The 17,184-nt window shown below is 39.5% G+C and overlaps 1 protein-coding gene across 4 annotated transcripts; it reads left to right on the top strand.

Annotated features, from left to right (window-relative positions):
* The first annotated feature begins 936 nt into the window (after window positions 1-936).
* On the top strand, window positions 937-13,945 carry LOC308432522 (lysine-rich coiled-coil protein 1). 4 transcript variants are annotated; one of them, XM_080932299.1, is made up of 4 exons: window positions 937-1,092; window positions 10,613-10,779; window positions 11,474-11,654; window positions 12,599-13,945. In XM_080932299.1, exon 4 carries the CDS (start codon window positions 12,621-12,623, stop codon window positions 13,389-13,391), a length of 771 nt encoding a protein of 256 aa, XP_080788425.1. In that variant the 5' UTR covers window positions 937-1,092; window positions 10,613-10,779; window positions 11,474-11,654; window positions 12,599-12,620; the 3' UTR covers window positions 13,392-13,945. The 4 variants fall into 4 exon arrangements, with proteins under 4 accessions (XP_080788425.1, XP_080788423.1, XP_080788426.1 ...); XM_080932297.1 differs by lacking the exon at window positions 11,474-11,654; XM_080932298.1 differs by lacking the exons at window positions 937-1,092; window positions 11,474-11,654 and adding an exon at window positions 1,196-1,301.
* Window positions 13,946-17,184: the final 3,239 nt, after the last annotated feature.

The following is a 17,184-nucleotide window of genomic DNA, read 5'->3' as shown; positions in this document are numbered from 1 at the left end:
GTGGCAGGGGGAGAGGGGGTGGAGTGGAGGTGGGACTTGGGTTTTGTAGGACCGAAGTGGGGCGGGGAGCTTTTGGGGTTGGAAGATTCCACTTGTAAGTCAGTTCCCCTGCAGTCAGGAAGTGGTAGCTTATGTGGATCTCCTCAGAAGTTTCAGCAGTTAAGACTGAGCTTCTCAGTCCACCGAAGGCTTTTAGGTGATCAACTCTTCAACCCTTGGTTTGGGACCAGTCTGAGCTAAAGTGAGAACCTATCACACATGGGTCGTTGTGTAAAGGAGATTGTTGCCAAGCCCCACAACCTGAATTCGACCTCTGGGGTGCATAAGGTAAAAGGAGCCCCACCCTCACTCCGCTCCAAACAAAATAATGAATGACCATGTAAAGAAAACTAAATATACCTTAGTAGTACCTGTGTGGTGCTGTATCTATGTGATAGGAGCATATATGATGATCATACCGTGTGTGTGCTTTAAGGAATACTATGCACGTACATGTATAACCTGAGAGGGAATTTATGGACTACGCTAGCAATGTACCATGAGCAGGGATTGTGCTTAATATTTAGTATTAATATAAGAACACAAGGAAAAGAAAGGGCAGTTGTGCGTCTCTTAGATGCTTTTGCCGATGGACCCATCCATTTTTCAGACTCACATTGGCTTCCTTGCCGAGCCTTGTCACTAGTTTTTATTTTTCCTCCAAAGGCCAGAAGGACGGACACCAAGATAACTACTCTTACAGACAGCGCCGGTTAGTCCGAAAGGACGGGAAGGGGCGGAGCAAACATGGAGGGCGGGGCCAGAGATTTTCCTGCGCGCCAGGTCGCTCTGCTGCGCATGCGCGTCCGCGCGCCCCACCGCCATGGCGCTGGCGCCGTCCAGTCAGCCGCGGGTGGTGGCGGCGACTTCCCCTCAGGAAGTCAGGTCTCCGCCTCCTCCCCCCACCCCGCCTGCTCTGCGGCGGAGGCGGCGGCGGCGGCAGCGGTGTTCCTGCCTCTCCGCCACCTCCACCGCAGCCTCTGCCCCCCCGGCCGGCGTTGTTGGCGGGGAGGGGGACAGTAGTTGTAGACGCCCGCCCCTGCCTCAGAGAAGGTGAGTTCCCGCCCGGCGGCGGGGGCGGCCCGAGCTTCAGCCCTCAACTCCCCCCGCGGCCTAGTGAAGGCCGAGCGCCCCGCCCCGCCTGCGAAATGGCCGACGAGCCGGGCGCGGCCGGCGGCCCTCGGAGCGCCTCTCTCCTCAGTACCCCTCAGCACCCGCTGCGCCATGGCCGAGGGACGCCACCGCCTGGCGAGGAAGCCGAGGTCCGAGGGGGCCAGGAGAAGAGGCGGCCAAGCAGAGGGCGAGGGAAGTGGGGGGGTCCGTGAGGAAGCCCCCCGTCTTCAAGCGAGCCCCGGAGAGAGCAGCCTCAGTTTGGTGAAGGAGCGTGGAGAGGAGACTTAACAGCAGGCCGCCTAGGGACAGAAAGTAGTTGGGAATTAGGTTCTGGAAAGGAGCGTGGGAGCTTCCACGAGTTAAAAGTTTTCCTCTAGAGGAGGTGAGGTGGAGGGGGGTCACCCCGACCCTTTTCTAGACTTCTGGAGAGCCAGGAAGACGAGTTGGGGTGGGGGGAGTACAAACGTATCATGACGTAGTGATCCGAGTTTTAGTATTTATTGACCAATGTGAGAGTGGCAAGAAACAAGATTTTATTCCATTCTTACTGACTAGGAGCAAAGCTGAGCTGTATTCTGAGTTGCTCGGGGTGACTTGGGCCTTTTTTAGAAAAGAAAGAAGGAAAAAGAATGTGTAAGGAGAGAAGGCCTGAAAGTAGAGGTGAAAATTTCCCAAGGGTTAGTCATTCTGGGAACTACAAAAGTTAGTTGCCTATCTTCTCCACAGAGACCAGGAAAGTGCTTCCTTCATCCTAATCACATTTAAAAGAAATGCCTTTATAGTCTGAAAGCCTGCTGAGTTGTGGGAAATAAGCCTGCATTGACCTGATGGATAGAGCCTTTGTGGGGCGTGGTGCTGAGCACCTTAAATCCCCAGCACTGGGAAGGCAAAGGCCATCCTGGTCTGTGAGAATTTCTAACCCGCCGGAGCTATAGAGTGAGACACTACCTCAGGAGGAGGGGAAAAACAAAAACGGTGGTATCGTTAGGTTTTTAAGAGTGACCTCTACTATGAGTAGAACTCCTTCAACCCTGTGAACATCACAAACACGGAGGCCTGTCACCTGTTGAGGGCTAAAATAAACAGTAAACCTGACAGCCTTTCCTTAAAGTGAGGTTGGAATGTCCCAAGGACTTGACCTTAGGCTAGGAGGGGCCAAATTAAATTGTGGTTTAAGTCAGTTTCTCTGGATGGAGGTTTGGAGAGTTTTGACATTCTCACCAACACATTTACAAGAACAAAAAGCTGTTAACTAGCCATCCCAGTAGAAATTGTGTTCTTATGGGTGCTACACACATGAGACAGCCTGCACCTGTGAGATACGTCTTTGAAGCAGTTTTGGAAATAATTTTGTATCATGGCATTTGATTCCCCACTGTAGATTTTAGTAAAACACCAAGAAACAGAAAAACAATTTTTAGGACTTTTGCCTTAATATCATTCTTTGTCTCCAGTGTGAAAGATATGGAAGCCAGAATATTTAGATAATTTAGATTACATTTTCTAGAATACCTGTAAATATAATACTAAAAGTAATTTTTTTCATGGTATGTGTATTTTACGTCCTTACACAGTTCACTTTGGAGAAGTGGCGCAGGAGTAAAATGGTATCCTTAAAACACTAACACTTCCACTTAGCAAGAATGTTATAGGAATTCATTACAATCAAATAATTATCCTAGAATATCCTGAGAAAATTTTTATCTGAATGTGTGTGTATGTGTTTTAAAATTTCTGTCCATCACCAAGTATGCCTGGATAGCTTTTAGGCGTCAACATGCAATTCTTTTTAGTTCTATGGTCAGATCACAGGACAATTTAGAATCAGCTCTTCATGGAAAAACAAAACCAACCTTTCTGCCAGTTTCCACATCTACTTTAAGTGGTAATTCATGTGGTGATGACCACTGTACCACTTATAGGTGGTAAAAATGAGACTAGTGAGATGGCAATTTCAATGACCTTGGGAAAGTCCCATACTTGATCTTGGGTTGTGTCATCTATTGAGTGGAGTGAGTAGATTAGCCCAGTGGTTCTCAACCAAGGATGGGTCTGTCTTAGGTTCCCCATCTTCCATTCATTTGGAATGTCCAGAGACATATTTGCTTGTAGCCACTGGACAGGAACATGGTAAGCAAATATTATAGGTAATCTATTTGGTTTAGGACAGAGATGGCCACATTAGTGCAAAAGACAGCCCCCCCCCCACAAAACTGAGAACATCAGTATTATCAAGTTTGAGGTACCTCACAATAACTAAACTTTGGAAGGGTTATGTAAATTAGTTTTGGACTGATTTCTGAGCAGTCTGGTATTCCTGGTATAGCTGTGTGCTAGGACAATAATCATAGAACATGAGAGTTTGGACTATTAATGATCATTTGCACATTCGGCAACATTTAAAAAATCTCTTGAGTTCAGATTAAAACCAGTAAGATTTGAAAAAACATAGCAGTTTTAAAAGTTACCTAGTCACTGTTATGGAACATTTGGAATGTCTTCCTAAGTTTGCTCCTGAATGTACCACCCTATACCTGGTTTAGAACTCTGTATGTTTTGTTTTCAGTAGTTATAAAAGGTTGGGTAGAGCTAGGTTTGGTCGCTCATACCTTTAATCCCAATGCTTGAGAGGCAGAGGCATACAGTTTTAGTCCAACTTGGTCTACATAGACTGCTCCTCCACCCCTCCAAAAAGTTAAAGTGAGCATGTCACACATGCCTATAATTCAAGGCTGACCTGGGCTGCACTATGAGATCCTATCCTAGGGGGGAAAAGTATCTTAGTAGTTACAAAAAGACTTGTAATTTCCAGTTATACTTGTAGACAAAACAAAAAAGATAATGCTTGGAATTTTGTGTGTGTGTGTGTGTGTGTGTGTGTTTTAGGCTGTGTTAGAAAGCCCCTCCGAAAGTTAGAAAAGAATTACAGTTCCAGTTCCATTCTCACCTTCAAAAATAAGACAAAACTTTTGAAGCAGGAAGCTGATGAATAGGATCACATGAGTCCAGGAGTTTGGGGCTAACCTGAACACATCCTGTCCAAAGCAGAGTCAGTATTATTGTGGTCAATGTGTGTGCACTAATTTGAAATCCAGGGAAGCTGTGAAAACTACATTATTTAACCTTTTTACCTTACTGTAGCTAAACTACTACTTCTAAACAATTCAAAATAATTGTGAAAGATTATATTCACATTCTTTCTAAACTTTTTTATTTAACTGTTTGAACACACATTTTTAAGCAGAAAAGCTATATACTGGTGCTAAAATCAGGCTTAAAACTATAATGTAGATGCATGTAGCAAACCCCAAATTAGTGTATATCTTTTTCAGTTATTTTCAATAAAATTTGTATCTTTGGTGAGATTCACTGGGTCACACTGTAGATTATGAATATATCCACATATCCTAGGGAGTTATATAAGTTTTGTGGCATTCTTCAGGGTGCTGTGCCTCTTAGATACGGTTTTACTCTCAGTAATCCTTGACCAAGGATAGCTTAAGGTAAAAATAAACTTCTTCCAAACAAATAATCAGCTTTGCTCAGCTCTGGGTGCCATCTTCTACTATCACCTGCATCCCTGGAAAAGGAAGTGAATGGATCATGAGCCAGCCACAGTAATTCCTCTCTCAAACTATTTTAGTTTGTATATATTGGCTTATTGATACTACAGCATTTAAAAAAATATACCATGGATGTTTGCTCATAATAGCACATTTCCAATTTATTTAAGTAGCTACATAGAAGGCAGGCATTTTAACATATACATATAATCCTAGCACACAGAAGTCAAAGACGATGTTTTCAAGTTTGAGGCTCTTCTGTTCTGCATAGTACCAAGTTAGCAAGGGCTAAGTGGTGAGACCATGTTCCAAAACAGAAATAACCTAAGAAATAAAGGTGACACAGACCTTTAATCCCTCAAAAGGCAAAGGCCAGCCTGGTCTACAGAGCTAGTTCCAGGACAGCCAGGGATACACAGAGAAACCCTGTCTTGAAAAACCAATACATAAATACCTGAATATAATGTGCAATATTGGTGCTAAATGGGATTTTGTCTTCAGTCCACTTTATGTTGATATAATGGAATACCATGCTTTTAAAAGATTTCTTAACAGTTCTAGAGGCTGGTGATTTTTCTTTTAATATGCTACCATCTGGTGAAGGTCACCTTCATGGAGGAAGGCAAGAGTATGTATGTGGAGAAATATCAAGCTTGCAGTCAAAAGTTCTTAACTGACATTAATCAAATTTTAAGGTGGCAACCTCATGACCTAAATAATTCCCATTAGGCTTCATCTAAGGATTGTACTGGGATAAAGTTTCCAGCATTTCCAACACTGAATTTGGGGGATATATTGTCAGACTGTAGCATTCTTGCTCATGAACTGTAAAAGCATCTGTAAAATAAATTTCAGCAGTTGGTTTAACTGTAGACCATGTAAACATAGTGATTTGGGCAAGATTAGTTATGAAGGAGAAAAATTAGTCCAAGCCCTAAAGGTTAATATACAACATGATTAGCCCCATGTTTGTATGACCTTACATATTTAGTGAAATTTATATGGTCACATTTTTACGAACTGGGAGAAGGTTGCCTGCTATAGGTACGTTGGTTTATGGTTCCTCCTTGTGATTCTCACAGAATATTAATAGTGTATAGTCATACTTAATTATATGCAGGAGATTAGTTCCAGACCCCCATCTCTTGTAGTAAAACCTACAAACATCTGAATCAGTAGGTATATATAACCTTGACTTGAGTACAATATCAATGTTCTGTAAATAGTTGTTATACTGTATTGTTTAGGGAATGATGACAAGGAAAATAAGTCTTCTTACTCTATAAACATAGTTGAGTCTAAAAAAGTGAAACAGATATGGAGTGTTTACTAGGTTTGAATCCATTACTCATAAAATTTACTTTTTGAGATTGTTTGCTACCAAAAAATGTCTAGGTTCAGTATCTTATTTCAATATTGTGACCCAGGTCACTTCCATCATCAGATCCCAGGTACCTTTCATTTACATAATACAAAAATATTAAGTTTAGGTGTGATGTCATACCTCTATAATTACAGGTACTTATGAGGCTGAGGCAAGGAAGATTACAAATTTGAGATTATACAGCCTGAGAAATGGCCACCTCTTAAGTCTGAAGTCCTGAATTCAATCTCTGGGACCCAATGGTGGAGAAAGAACTGACTCTAGTTAGTTATCCCCTGATTTCCACATGCCTTCTCTGGCATGTACACCCAGTACATATACAATAAACAAATGAAAATTTAAGTTTGAAAGGTTACCATGTAAGTATGAAATAGTAGAAAACTAGATGTTTTCATATTATAATGGGGTTTCTAATGGGCAAAAAGCTGTAATTGTAGCCTTGTAAGCAGTTAGAAAATTAAACTTTGAGGTGCTGTTTGAAACGGTATTGCTAAATGAAGATTGAAAATTCAACCTACAGTATTTTGCCTTCCTTTATTTTTCTCTGTAGATATCAGGAATGAATGCAGACAGGTTTTTATAAAAAGGCATCTCTGGAGAGGTGCTGCTGTTTAAATATAATAGATAAATTTCATCCATGCCATTTTGTTTAATCATTTTAAGAACCCTTTGTGGTAGATGGCACTGCCCTTTTGATGGTAAAGATGCTGACTTTTGGGTAAATAGGGTTTAAATTCAGGTCTTAACTAACTCTGATGCTCATTTCTGACCCCCACCTCTTACACTGAATTCAGACAACAACTTAAGTCCCTAGAAATTTAGCCACTACGTTCATACAGTAACTAGAAAAGAAATTCAAGAAACTATAAATCTGTATCAAAAGGTGGGGTTTTTTTTTGTTTTTTTTTTTTTTTTTTTGTTGTTGTTTTGTTTTGTTTTTCACAGTGGCTTCCACTGCAGTAAAGGTGATACACAGTAGTCTTGCCTTTGACAGCCCTTTAAAGAGGCTTCAGTTCACTGTGAACTGTTTAGTGGTCTTTCTTCTAGATCATAGATGAAGATACTGACCAGGATAAGTTGTGACTCTCAGCTATACACAAGTGTGGGTGGGTAGGTATTCCTGTACCTTAAGTCTGAGATCCTGTCCATTGTTCTTTAGTGTGGTGTAGCTTCCATTCTATATCTTGCCTGTATACTGGTGTCATGGAGAGAGGGAGTAGGTAGCCATTAATCACTACCATCTATACACAATCATTTCTACTCTGGTCTGGTAATGCTCAGAGTACTGGAGAAACTTGATCTCTAGCTCTGCCATCTTGGATGCAAAAGTACTAAGTACATTTGTTTTAATGAAACATAAAAGTCAGTTTACTGCTTAGACCTCATCTCAATAATTCCCACATAAACACATGTATTTGTGTGTGTGTGTGTGTGTGTGTGTGTGTGTGTGTGTGTGTAGGTGCATACCTGCCACAGCACTGAGTGGAGGTCAGGTCAAGGGATAACATGGAGTCAGTTCTCACCTTTCATGTTGTACCCTGGGATCTGACACAGGTCACTACTGGGCTTGGCCATGGTGCCCTCTAAACCATCTTACTAGTCACATCTAGTTTTATCCCTTGCTAATCTTGTTTGAAACTACATCTTAGTTTATATGTGATTGAGAATCAATTATTCTAATTATAGTTATTTTTTGGTTTCAGATTGAAAGTATGGCCATTAATCATTGGGCAAGTCACTTTCAATCACTGTTTCTTAAACCCACAGAATGCCCTGTTTGCCATTTTGTAAGAATTAGGTAAAAGAAGGTATCTGTGTTTATTCTAATTCTGTAGAAAAGTATCAGGTAAAGTATTTTGATATTAGAGTTGTGTTGAAATTTCTTAATTGGCTCTTACAAGATTGTAAAGTAATAATATAGAAAAAAAAAAAGAGTTCCAGGTAAATAAAAAGTCATTCATGACTATTCACAAAATGTTAATTTCTCTGTTTTCCCTGTATCAACATTTCAGTTACTACTATGTGGACAGTTTCAAACTCATTAAGAGATTATTTTCTGTTAGATTGTCTCTTACAAGGAGTTTGGAGGTAGAAAATGCAAAGCTGTTAGCACATGTTCATAATGTGAATAGGAAGGACCCAAGCATTTTTGTCTTTGCTCTGACACTGGCTTACTTCATCATGTTCTGTGATGACTGAAATTCACCCATGGCATCTTCCAACAACAGCAAAGCCCCATACAATTAAGCACTTACTAGGTTTTTTTTTTTTGTTTGTTTTCTTTTTGTTTTACCTGAAGTTATTCATATGGCAATATTTTGCCTAATAATGTCCAGAAATGTATATATTGAAAGATTTTGTGTTGTGCCTTCATACATTCAATCTAAGATCTACAAATAAGAAAAAACATACTATTTGCCTAGGAACCTGGCTTACTTCACTTAATAGGATGATCTCTAGTTTGCATTGATTTTCTAACAGCATAATTTCACCCTTTTTTAAATGACTGAATAAAATTCTGTTGTATAGTGTATACCACATTTTCTTCATCCATCTGTTGATGTATAACTTGATTCTGTAACCTAGCTATAGTGAATAGTGCTGTAATAAATGTGTATGTTCACTTGAGTGGTAGAGTTTTATACCCACAACTAGTAAAGCTGGGTTATACAGTAGTTCTATTTTCGGTTTGAGGAGCCTTCATACACGTATCCATAGTGTCTGGTCAAGTTTATATTCCTATTGGCAGTGCATAACTCCACACACCCAAAGCTGTTGATAGCATGTATCGTTAAACATTCTGACTGGGGTGAAACTCATTATAGTTAGAGGTTTTTCAATTAATAATTACTGTCATGTACTAGTAGTATATCTGCCTTTACATGCATTTTGGGAATTTAAACTAATTATTTCTTTGTAATTGTGTGACAAATAGACCCACTGAGCCAACATCATAGCTCTGCCATCTTGGAGCCAACATTATGATGGAGGGAGGCTACATGCCATGGTGCAAACATGTGGAAGTTAGAGAGAATTCAAAGGAGTTAGTTCTCTCCTACCTTGTGAGTTAATCAAACTCAGATTTTTATTACCCATTGGAGCATCTTACCATTGTGATAATTTTTTAATTTTTACATTATATTTTGACCATATTTTTCTTCCCTTACCCAACTTCTCCCAGATCTTCTCTATCTACTCAACTTTATGCCCTCCCCCCCCATACACACACATAAACACACACCACAAAAATGCCAAAAGGACATGAACTCTATGTGTGTGCATGCGTACGCATGGGGGGAATGGTGGGGGGCAACTTCTCCTTGGAATGAGACCTATAGGACCTGCCCTGGAGTGTAGTTGATAGGCTTAGTGACACTCAATTGGAGAAAACTAATTTTTTTGTTTTCTAGCAGGTATCCATGACATACAGCTTCTTGGTTAGGGATGGGGCTTCATGTCCACTTTACCTTTTTAGTGCTGAGAACCTGTCTGGCTTGAACCTATGCTGATCTTGTACATACTGGCACAGTCTGAAATCATTTGTGCATTAGTCCTGCTGTGTCTTGCAGACACTGTTTCCTTGGAGTCATCCATCACTTCTGACCCTTACAATCTGTCTTTTCTTCTACATTGATCCCAGAGTTTAATGAAGACAATATGGTAGGGACTGAGTTCTCTAAAGTCTGTCACTCTCCACACATTGTTCAGTTGTAGGTGTTTGTGTTGATTCTCTACTATGAGAAGCAGCTCCTCTGAGGAGAGTAGAGCAATGCACTGGTCTGAGAACCCAATCTGCTGTGACCACTATGGCAAGGGGAGTCCTTAATTAGTATTTCTGTAGGTCATTGGGTATCACAAAGAAATACTAGAAGGAATGACTGAAGTGTGCAAGTGGCAGAATAGAAAAAGGTAGACCCTAGGTTGGCATCAAGAGGCCCCTAGTGGATGGAAAAGGGCGGAAAGGGTGGCTCCTGGAAGACTGAGTGAGAAACTAGAATGGAGAACAAGAAAGATAATTCATTTTTTAAAAACTTTTTGGGGGGAGGGGATTAAAATAAAATACTCTTTGGACATGGTGGCATACACCTTTAATCCCAGCATTTTGGGAGACAGAAACAGATGGATCTTGGTGAGTTTGAAGCCAGCCTTGTCTACATAGTGAGTTCCAGGACAACCAGGGCTCTATAGAGAGAGCCTGTTTCAAAAAAACAAAACCAAAAAAACTTAAGTTTTAGTTGCTAGCAAGATGGTTCAGTAGGTAAAGATGCTTGTCTCTGGAGCCTAACAACTTGAGTTTGATTTCTAGAACCGTCATGGTAGAAAGAGAAAACTGATGCCTGCAAGTTGTCCTCTGACCTCTATACATGTATACACCTCTACACATAATAAATGTTTTTTTTTAAAGTTTTCGGATTGACAGCAAACAATAAAAATGAATTTTGTAGATTTGGTCTGTGCTGGTTGTGTAGGTATGAACTTTTAATCTTTGTGATAAAATTGTGCTTGGTTTCAGGTGAATGGGAGTTGAGTATTAGACAAAAATAGATATAATCTCTACTCCATGGTTTAGCTCTCTGATGGTTGTAGTCTTCACTTTGTGGAGCGTTCATGCTGAAAAACTGAAGCAATTAATGGTTGAATATGATCAGATTTCACCATCAAGTTCTCAGCCTGATAACGGTAAGGCTTTATTCCTGTGTCTCCAAGATTCATCCACTTTATCCAGTTGTCAATGGACGGATTATAATGTGTCTTCAAGATTCATCCACTTTATCCAATTGTCAATGGACAGATGCTAGAACTGTTTCTACTTTTTAATGATAATGTTTATTCCACTAGGTAGAGCATCATTTGCTTTATCCATTTACCTATTGATTTATATTTGATTTTTGAAGGGTTCATACTACTATTAATACTTATATTTAAAATCTTGTAAAGGACATAAATCCTTTGAGGTAAATGCCTCTGAGTGGTATGACTAAATCATTACATAGGTGTTTATGTAACTTGATCAAGCTGCCAACCTGTTTTCTGAGTGATTGTCCCTTTAACCATTCCTGCCAGAAAGGTCAGAGTTCTAGTTCCATCTCCTCGCTAAGCACTGTCAGTCTTTTAGTCATTCCAGTGAATGTGCAGTGATCCCTCACTGTGGTTTTAATTCATACTTATTTTATATCTAATAATCTGCAACATCTTTTCCTGTGTTTATTGACCATTTGTATGCATGTTCTTTTGAAGTATCAAATGGTATGTGCGTTTATTTCATATTTATTGTGGCTGTCCCAATCAGAATTTTTATGCTTCTTAAATTATGATGTCTAGTTTTTCTAATTCACCAAAGTAGGTTTCAATTAGACCATTTTCCTATTCTCAGAATAATCGCTGGCCATTCATGCCTCTGGAATGCTTTGTTGGATTGTACTTCTTAAAGGGAAGGAATATTCAGTTGTACATGAGGATTTGCTGCTGTGTCCCATAAATCTCCAAAAATGTATTTTGATGTGGGGAAAGAAAGATAATCAGGAATTGCTGTTGCTCTTGTGAAACTTTTCTATGTGAGTTCTTGTCCCTATTATGCCATCTCTGCCTCCTCTTCAGTTTCCACCTCATACTTCTCTTCTGGGAGAGAACAAACCAGAAGGCATTCTAGAATGCCTTTATAGCAGTCAAGTAATAGAGGGGAATCTAAGTGCTATATAGATGCTGCAGAACTCCATTCTGTTCCTTCTCCTTTGCTCCTATGAGTAGTAGCTCATCTTGTAGCTGAGTTTATCATTTCCAGCATTCCAGAATTTACAAACATCACATTCTTTCATTAGTAAGCCTTAGAGTTCTGTAGCTAGGTAAGTATGTACATTTATTTTATTTGAGTAAACAGGATTTTAAAGATTAAATTTCTTAATTATGGTTCTGTTACTTTGTCTTAGAAAACAGGCGACTAAGTCATCACAGCTTTAAAATTACCTAACATTTCTATCAGGCCACTGCCACAGGCGTGATTCACACATCCCTGTTGCCTTACATTTTTGATTTCTAGCCTTATGACTACATCTCATGTGCCATTTCCTTTCTATACCTTTTTATCCCAAGTTAGAATATTGAAGTTACTGTTAATGGTTTATGAGTTATTTGACTGTTGTGATACTTCTCTTTGGCATACGTTATCAAAATATTTTAACAGTTAATGTAGGTTTTTAAAGACAGGATTTCATCCCCTCCCCTTTTTTTAAGGATTTATTTTACATATGTGAATACACCGTAGCTGTCTTCAGACACACCAGGGCATCAGCTCCCATTATATGAGCCACCATGTGGTTGCTGGGAATTGAACTCAGGACCTCTGGAAGAACAGTCAGTGCTCTTAACCACTGAGCCATCTCTCTAGCCCCTGTTAATGTATGTTTTAATTTGGGTTTCTATTTGTTATTTTAATGTTTCTAAGGGCAAAGAATTTTTCAAAACAAAAGAATATAGTATTTTTTCTCCATTTTCTCTACAGATAATCCCTTTCTGTCAACCTAATGAAGCATTCAAACAAGCCATATGACTCTTTTCAAGATGAACTTGAAGATTATATTAAAGTTCAGAAAGCCAGAGGCTTAGAGCCAAAGACTTGTTTCAGAAGGATGAGAGGGGAGTATTTGGAAAGCTGTGGGTACAGAGAAGAGTTTGATTCCAGGCCCAGGTATAGAATGTTTGATCAAAGATTCCCATCTGGAACCAACCATTCCTACCCAAGATCATGCAGTAGTTCACAGACAGAAGACCAGGTACCCCAGTGGTTACCAACTCATGACAAGCTAAGACTAAACTCCCTAAGCTACTGTCAATTTACCAGGGATGGCTTCTCAGAAAAACCAGTCCCCTTGAACCTTAGTCAGCAAGAATACAATTGTGGCTCATATAGTGTAGAATCTGTAGTTCACAAGAGCCTCTGCTCAGGACACAGTACCATCGACCCTCAAGTTAGTCACAGACAAATGCACCAGAAAAGGGAAAGACATCTAGAGGAGGGCAGAGAAAGGCAAGAAGAACGGCCCAAACATGAGAGGAAAAGGAGTTCTGAGGAAATGGATTTAAACAAACATAGGAGCATCCAAAGAAAGAAAACAAAGGCAGAAACAGAAACTATACAGGATGGTACAGAAAAGCTTAAGAATCGAAAAGAGAAAAAAAACAGAGATGTATCATCTAAGAAAGAGGACCGTAAGCGAAGGAAGGAAAAAAAGGAACAAGGCGAAGAAAGAACAGAGGAGGAGATGCTTTGGGACCAGTCTATCCTTGGATTTTGAAGCTCCTTTGATCTGAGGCCCAACTGAAATAACAGTCAAGGAACTTGGTTTCTTGTGCATTCATATTCATGTCACTTGCATATGTGGACGGAAGTTTGAACTAACAAAGTGAACATGAAGTATTTAGTGTGCTTGCTTTCCAGCATGGAGATTACTTTTCTATTTTCTAAAAGATTTATTAACTTTTCTTACATATGGTAGAATTTCCCTTTAAGAGTGTGGCTCTGGTTTTGTTGACCAAATTGCTGTGGTAGTGGAATTATTTTCCCTTGGGAGATCATTTATTTAAAATTGGAGGATTAACTGACTTTTGTGCAACCTATTTCTTGGTTGGGTTTCTTTTAGTTTTGAGTCACATATTTTTATGCTCACTGGCTTTCTCTATGAAGCAATTTAGATTTCCTTTTTTAGATCTAACTTGAAATGTATTTTCTGGGTTGGAAAGTGAAATAACATAATTTTATTCTACATATAGTTTTAAAAGTTTCAGAGACTTCACACAAAATCGGTTTATATTCTGAAAATGTTTATAATAAAGTATTTTGACTTCTGGATGTTGCTTTGCGTCAGTGCTCTGTTCTAGTGATTTTTCTCTTGGAAAGGGAAAAGCAGTAACCACACTATATTAAAGATTTTGAAGGTAGAACACACCCAAAGGTTGTAAAAATTCTTTACCTAAAATATCAGACTCACATTTTCTAATAAAAATTTATGGCTCATGAGAATTTTTCCAAATAATTGAAATGAAAAAGAAATTTACAAAAGAAAAAGAAATTGCTATTCTTTCTTGGCAATGCTGTGATTTCTTTACAATGGCTCAAAGTCAACAGTTAGTGTCATACAACTGAACATTAATTGACATAATATCATGCAACTTCTTTTAAAATATTTTAATTAAAATCATAGATATTGAAGAGAAAACTATAAATGTGTTGTATTGATCATATTGAGGCCACTGTGACTAGCACAATTTTTAAAAAATTTTAGGACAGAAGCCTTTTTCTTAAAATGTCCCCTGTTCTCCAACTTCATTCAAGTTGAATGGTAGAAGCTACATGCCTGGGACAGTCTCCACTTCAAAGAAACCTCTGAACCAAAATAGCAGAGGTGGAAAAACCCTGGTCAAAAGTTAGGAAGAAGACTTAAGTATGTTAAAAACAAAAAACCTAATCACTTGCATTTGCAAGTGAGAAGAATCTGCAGTGAAGAGGACACAAAAAGGTCTGGGAAACCAAAAGAGGAGAAGCCTAAATACGATGGAGAAGTGCAAAGAAGTGTAAAGCAATTGGCAATTTAGTTCCCTGCTCCCCAAGCCAGGAAGGAAGAGAGAACTGAAGACAAGTGTATAAGGTAAGGCCAGAGAGTGCCAGCCACAGTAACATCAGAACACAGTCCTAGCTGCTGTAAGTCCATCAGTAGGATTAGTCTGAAACTGTCCCCCAGACAACCCAGCTTTGGAGAAGAGATCTATGTCCCTGCAAAAGCTCAAGAGTGCTATGCACAGCCTTGAGAAGTGTCCATCAGGAGTACTTCCATCATTCAGGACTGACTGCTCTGAAGATCAGAAAATAATGAACAATCACAAATCATGGTCCCTACAGAGGACCTTGCTACCCTGACAGGGTGGGAGAAGGGCCCTGAGGACAAAGATAAAAAGGAATGTCTCCAAATCCAATGGCTTTGGGGAGATGGGGAGTAACGGATATTATTATCATTGTTCCCTCTGTGATAATCAAGATTGGTCACATGGTTTTACACAGCGGGAGGTGGGGAACAGAGGGAGCCTAGATCTGAGATGGAAAGACCAGAATTGGTGAAGGGCTTGGCTCCCATCAATCCCCTCTATCAAAGAAGTTGTTTGAGTACTTCTATTCTGAGGCATCCCAGGTATACATAACATTTGTGTAATGCCACACCTAGACTGAAAGCCACTGGAGTGAGTGCCATGTTGTCTGCTACACATACCAATAAATGTTCTAGACAACTTCTGCCTTCACAGTGTTTCAGGTATAGAGACAAAGCTTCCAGAAGTAAGTATAAATGTTCTGGGGACATAAATTACCTCATTTTACCTGGAGAGAAATACAGGGCAGGTTGTAGACTATCTGCTGCAACTTAGTCCTACTTGGACTTTAGTGAATCCTTCAACTTGGTAGAGAACATGGGCTGGAGAGATGATTCAACAGGTAAGAGCGCATACTGCTCTTGCAGAGGACCTGGGTTTGATTTCCAGTCATGGTGATTCATAACAATTTGTGACTCTAGTCTCAGGGGATCCAATGCTCTCTTCTGACCTCTGCAGGTACCAGGAATACATGCAGTATACTGGCAAACATTCATTTACAAATGGTGAGAAGACAAAAGCCTGCCATCATCAACCCAGCTCCAAACAAGCATAACCCAAGGGCCCACACCAAACATATCCTTAGCATTAATAGGCAAAATGGTGTGGACATACACACCTATTAGAATCTTCACAGGTTGCTTTTATATTCTTTCTTCACCATACACATAAAAAAATGATTAGATAGATGGATAGACAGATAGGTGAAGAGAGGGGGGTGGGGTTAGAGAATTAAAAAGAAGAGAATAAATGATCTCAGTCCAGGTTGCCTAAAGATGACTGTAAACACTTGATATTCATTCTGCCACCACTTCTCAAGTGCAATTGCAGGGATTCTTCACCATGCCCAATTGGTCATGTGTCTTTGGTAGGTTTAATATTGGTTTTATAAAATTTAAGTTTAGGGGAGTTTTGCAAAATAGTTGGAGAAGCATTCATAGTGATAGTTAAAGGCCTGGTAAAATTTAATAGTGACCATGTCTCAAGCTTTCTTAGGAGGCAAAATTATGCCTCTGTAGAATTATACCTGCCAAAGCATGGTAAGTGATAGAAAAAGAAAACTATAGGCTAAGCATGGTGCCACACACCTTTGATCCCAGCACACAGTAGGCACAGTCTTAGATCTCTGATCTCTAGACCAGGCTGGCCTGTGTGGTAAGTTCTGGGACACTCAGGGCTATGTAGAGAGACCCTATCTAAGAAAAGAAAAATTTCTAGCAATTTATGCAAAGACACTACCATACTTATTCTGTCTTATGCAGTGTATGTGAAGTGGCATTCTAGACATTGACAGTTATAAAATCAAAATATTGATTAACCCCAAAAAAAACATTAAAGAGGATCTATGTATGCTTTTCAGTATCAGAGATTCAGCCAAGATTTAATTCTCTATGTACAAATAAGCGTATCTATCAGTCTCATTAGCATGTAAATTTTCTTTAATGTTTATCTTTAATAAATATTATATGCCTAAGAAAAGAAAGAAGTAAGCTATAAAGTGGCATTACTGATAAATATAAATGTAAAAATAAATCGTTGCAAATTAAATTCAACAGCATACTTAAAGGTACACCATGATCAAGTTGGTTTTGTTTAGATGTGCAAGGATAGTTCAAATATAAGTTAATATAATACAGCAATTAAATAGAATCAATGATAAAGGGAAGATTACATAATTGAGCATGATGGAACTAACCCAAAGACGTGAGAGGTAGAGGCAGGGTATCAGAAGACTAAAGTTTCTCTGTCTGCTTCCTAGAGAATGGTTCTAGGGTGAGTCAGTGGATGAAGGAAGACCAAGGAGGCTAGGTAGGCATGAGAGTATATATAATTGTGTCACCTGGGGAGTGAAGACAAGAGGTCAATGACAGTTTTGGGTAAATAATTCAAAGCCAACCTGGGCTACATGAGACATCTCAAATAAGTAGCAAATAGTTGTTAAGTATATGC

Source organism: Micromys minutus (assembly GCF_963924665.1).
Source record: "Micromys minutus genome assembly, chromosome: 18".
Taxonomy (NCBI): domain Eukaryota; kingdom Metazoa; phylum Chordata; class Mammalia; order Rodentia; family Muridae; genus Micromys; species Micromys minutus.
The sequence above is the reverse complement of the archived record's forward strand: the minus strand, read 5'-3'. Positions and strand labels throughout refer to the sequence as shown.

Coding starts and splice junctions, on each gene's coding strand:
- LOC308432522 (XM_080932297.1), top strand. CDS start 12,621: ATGAAGCATTCAAACAAGCCATATGACTCTTTTCAAGATGAACTTGAA.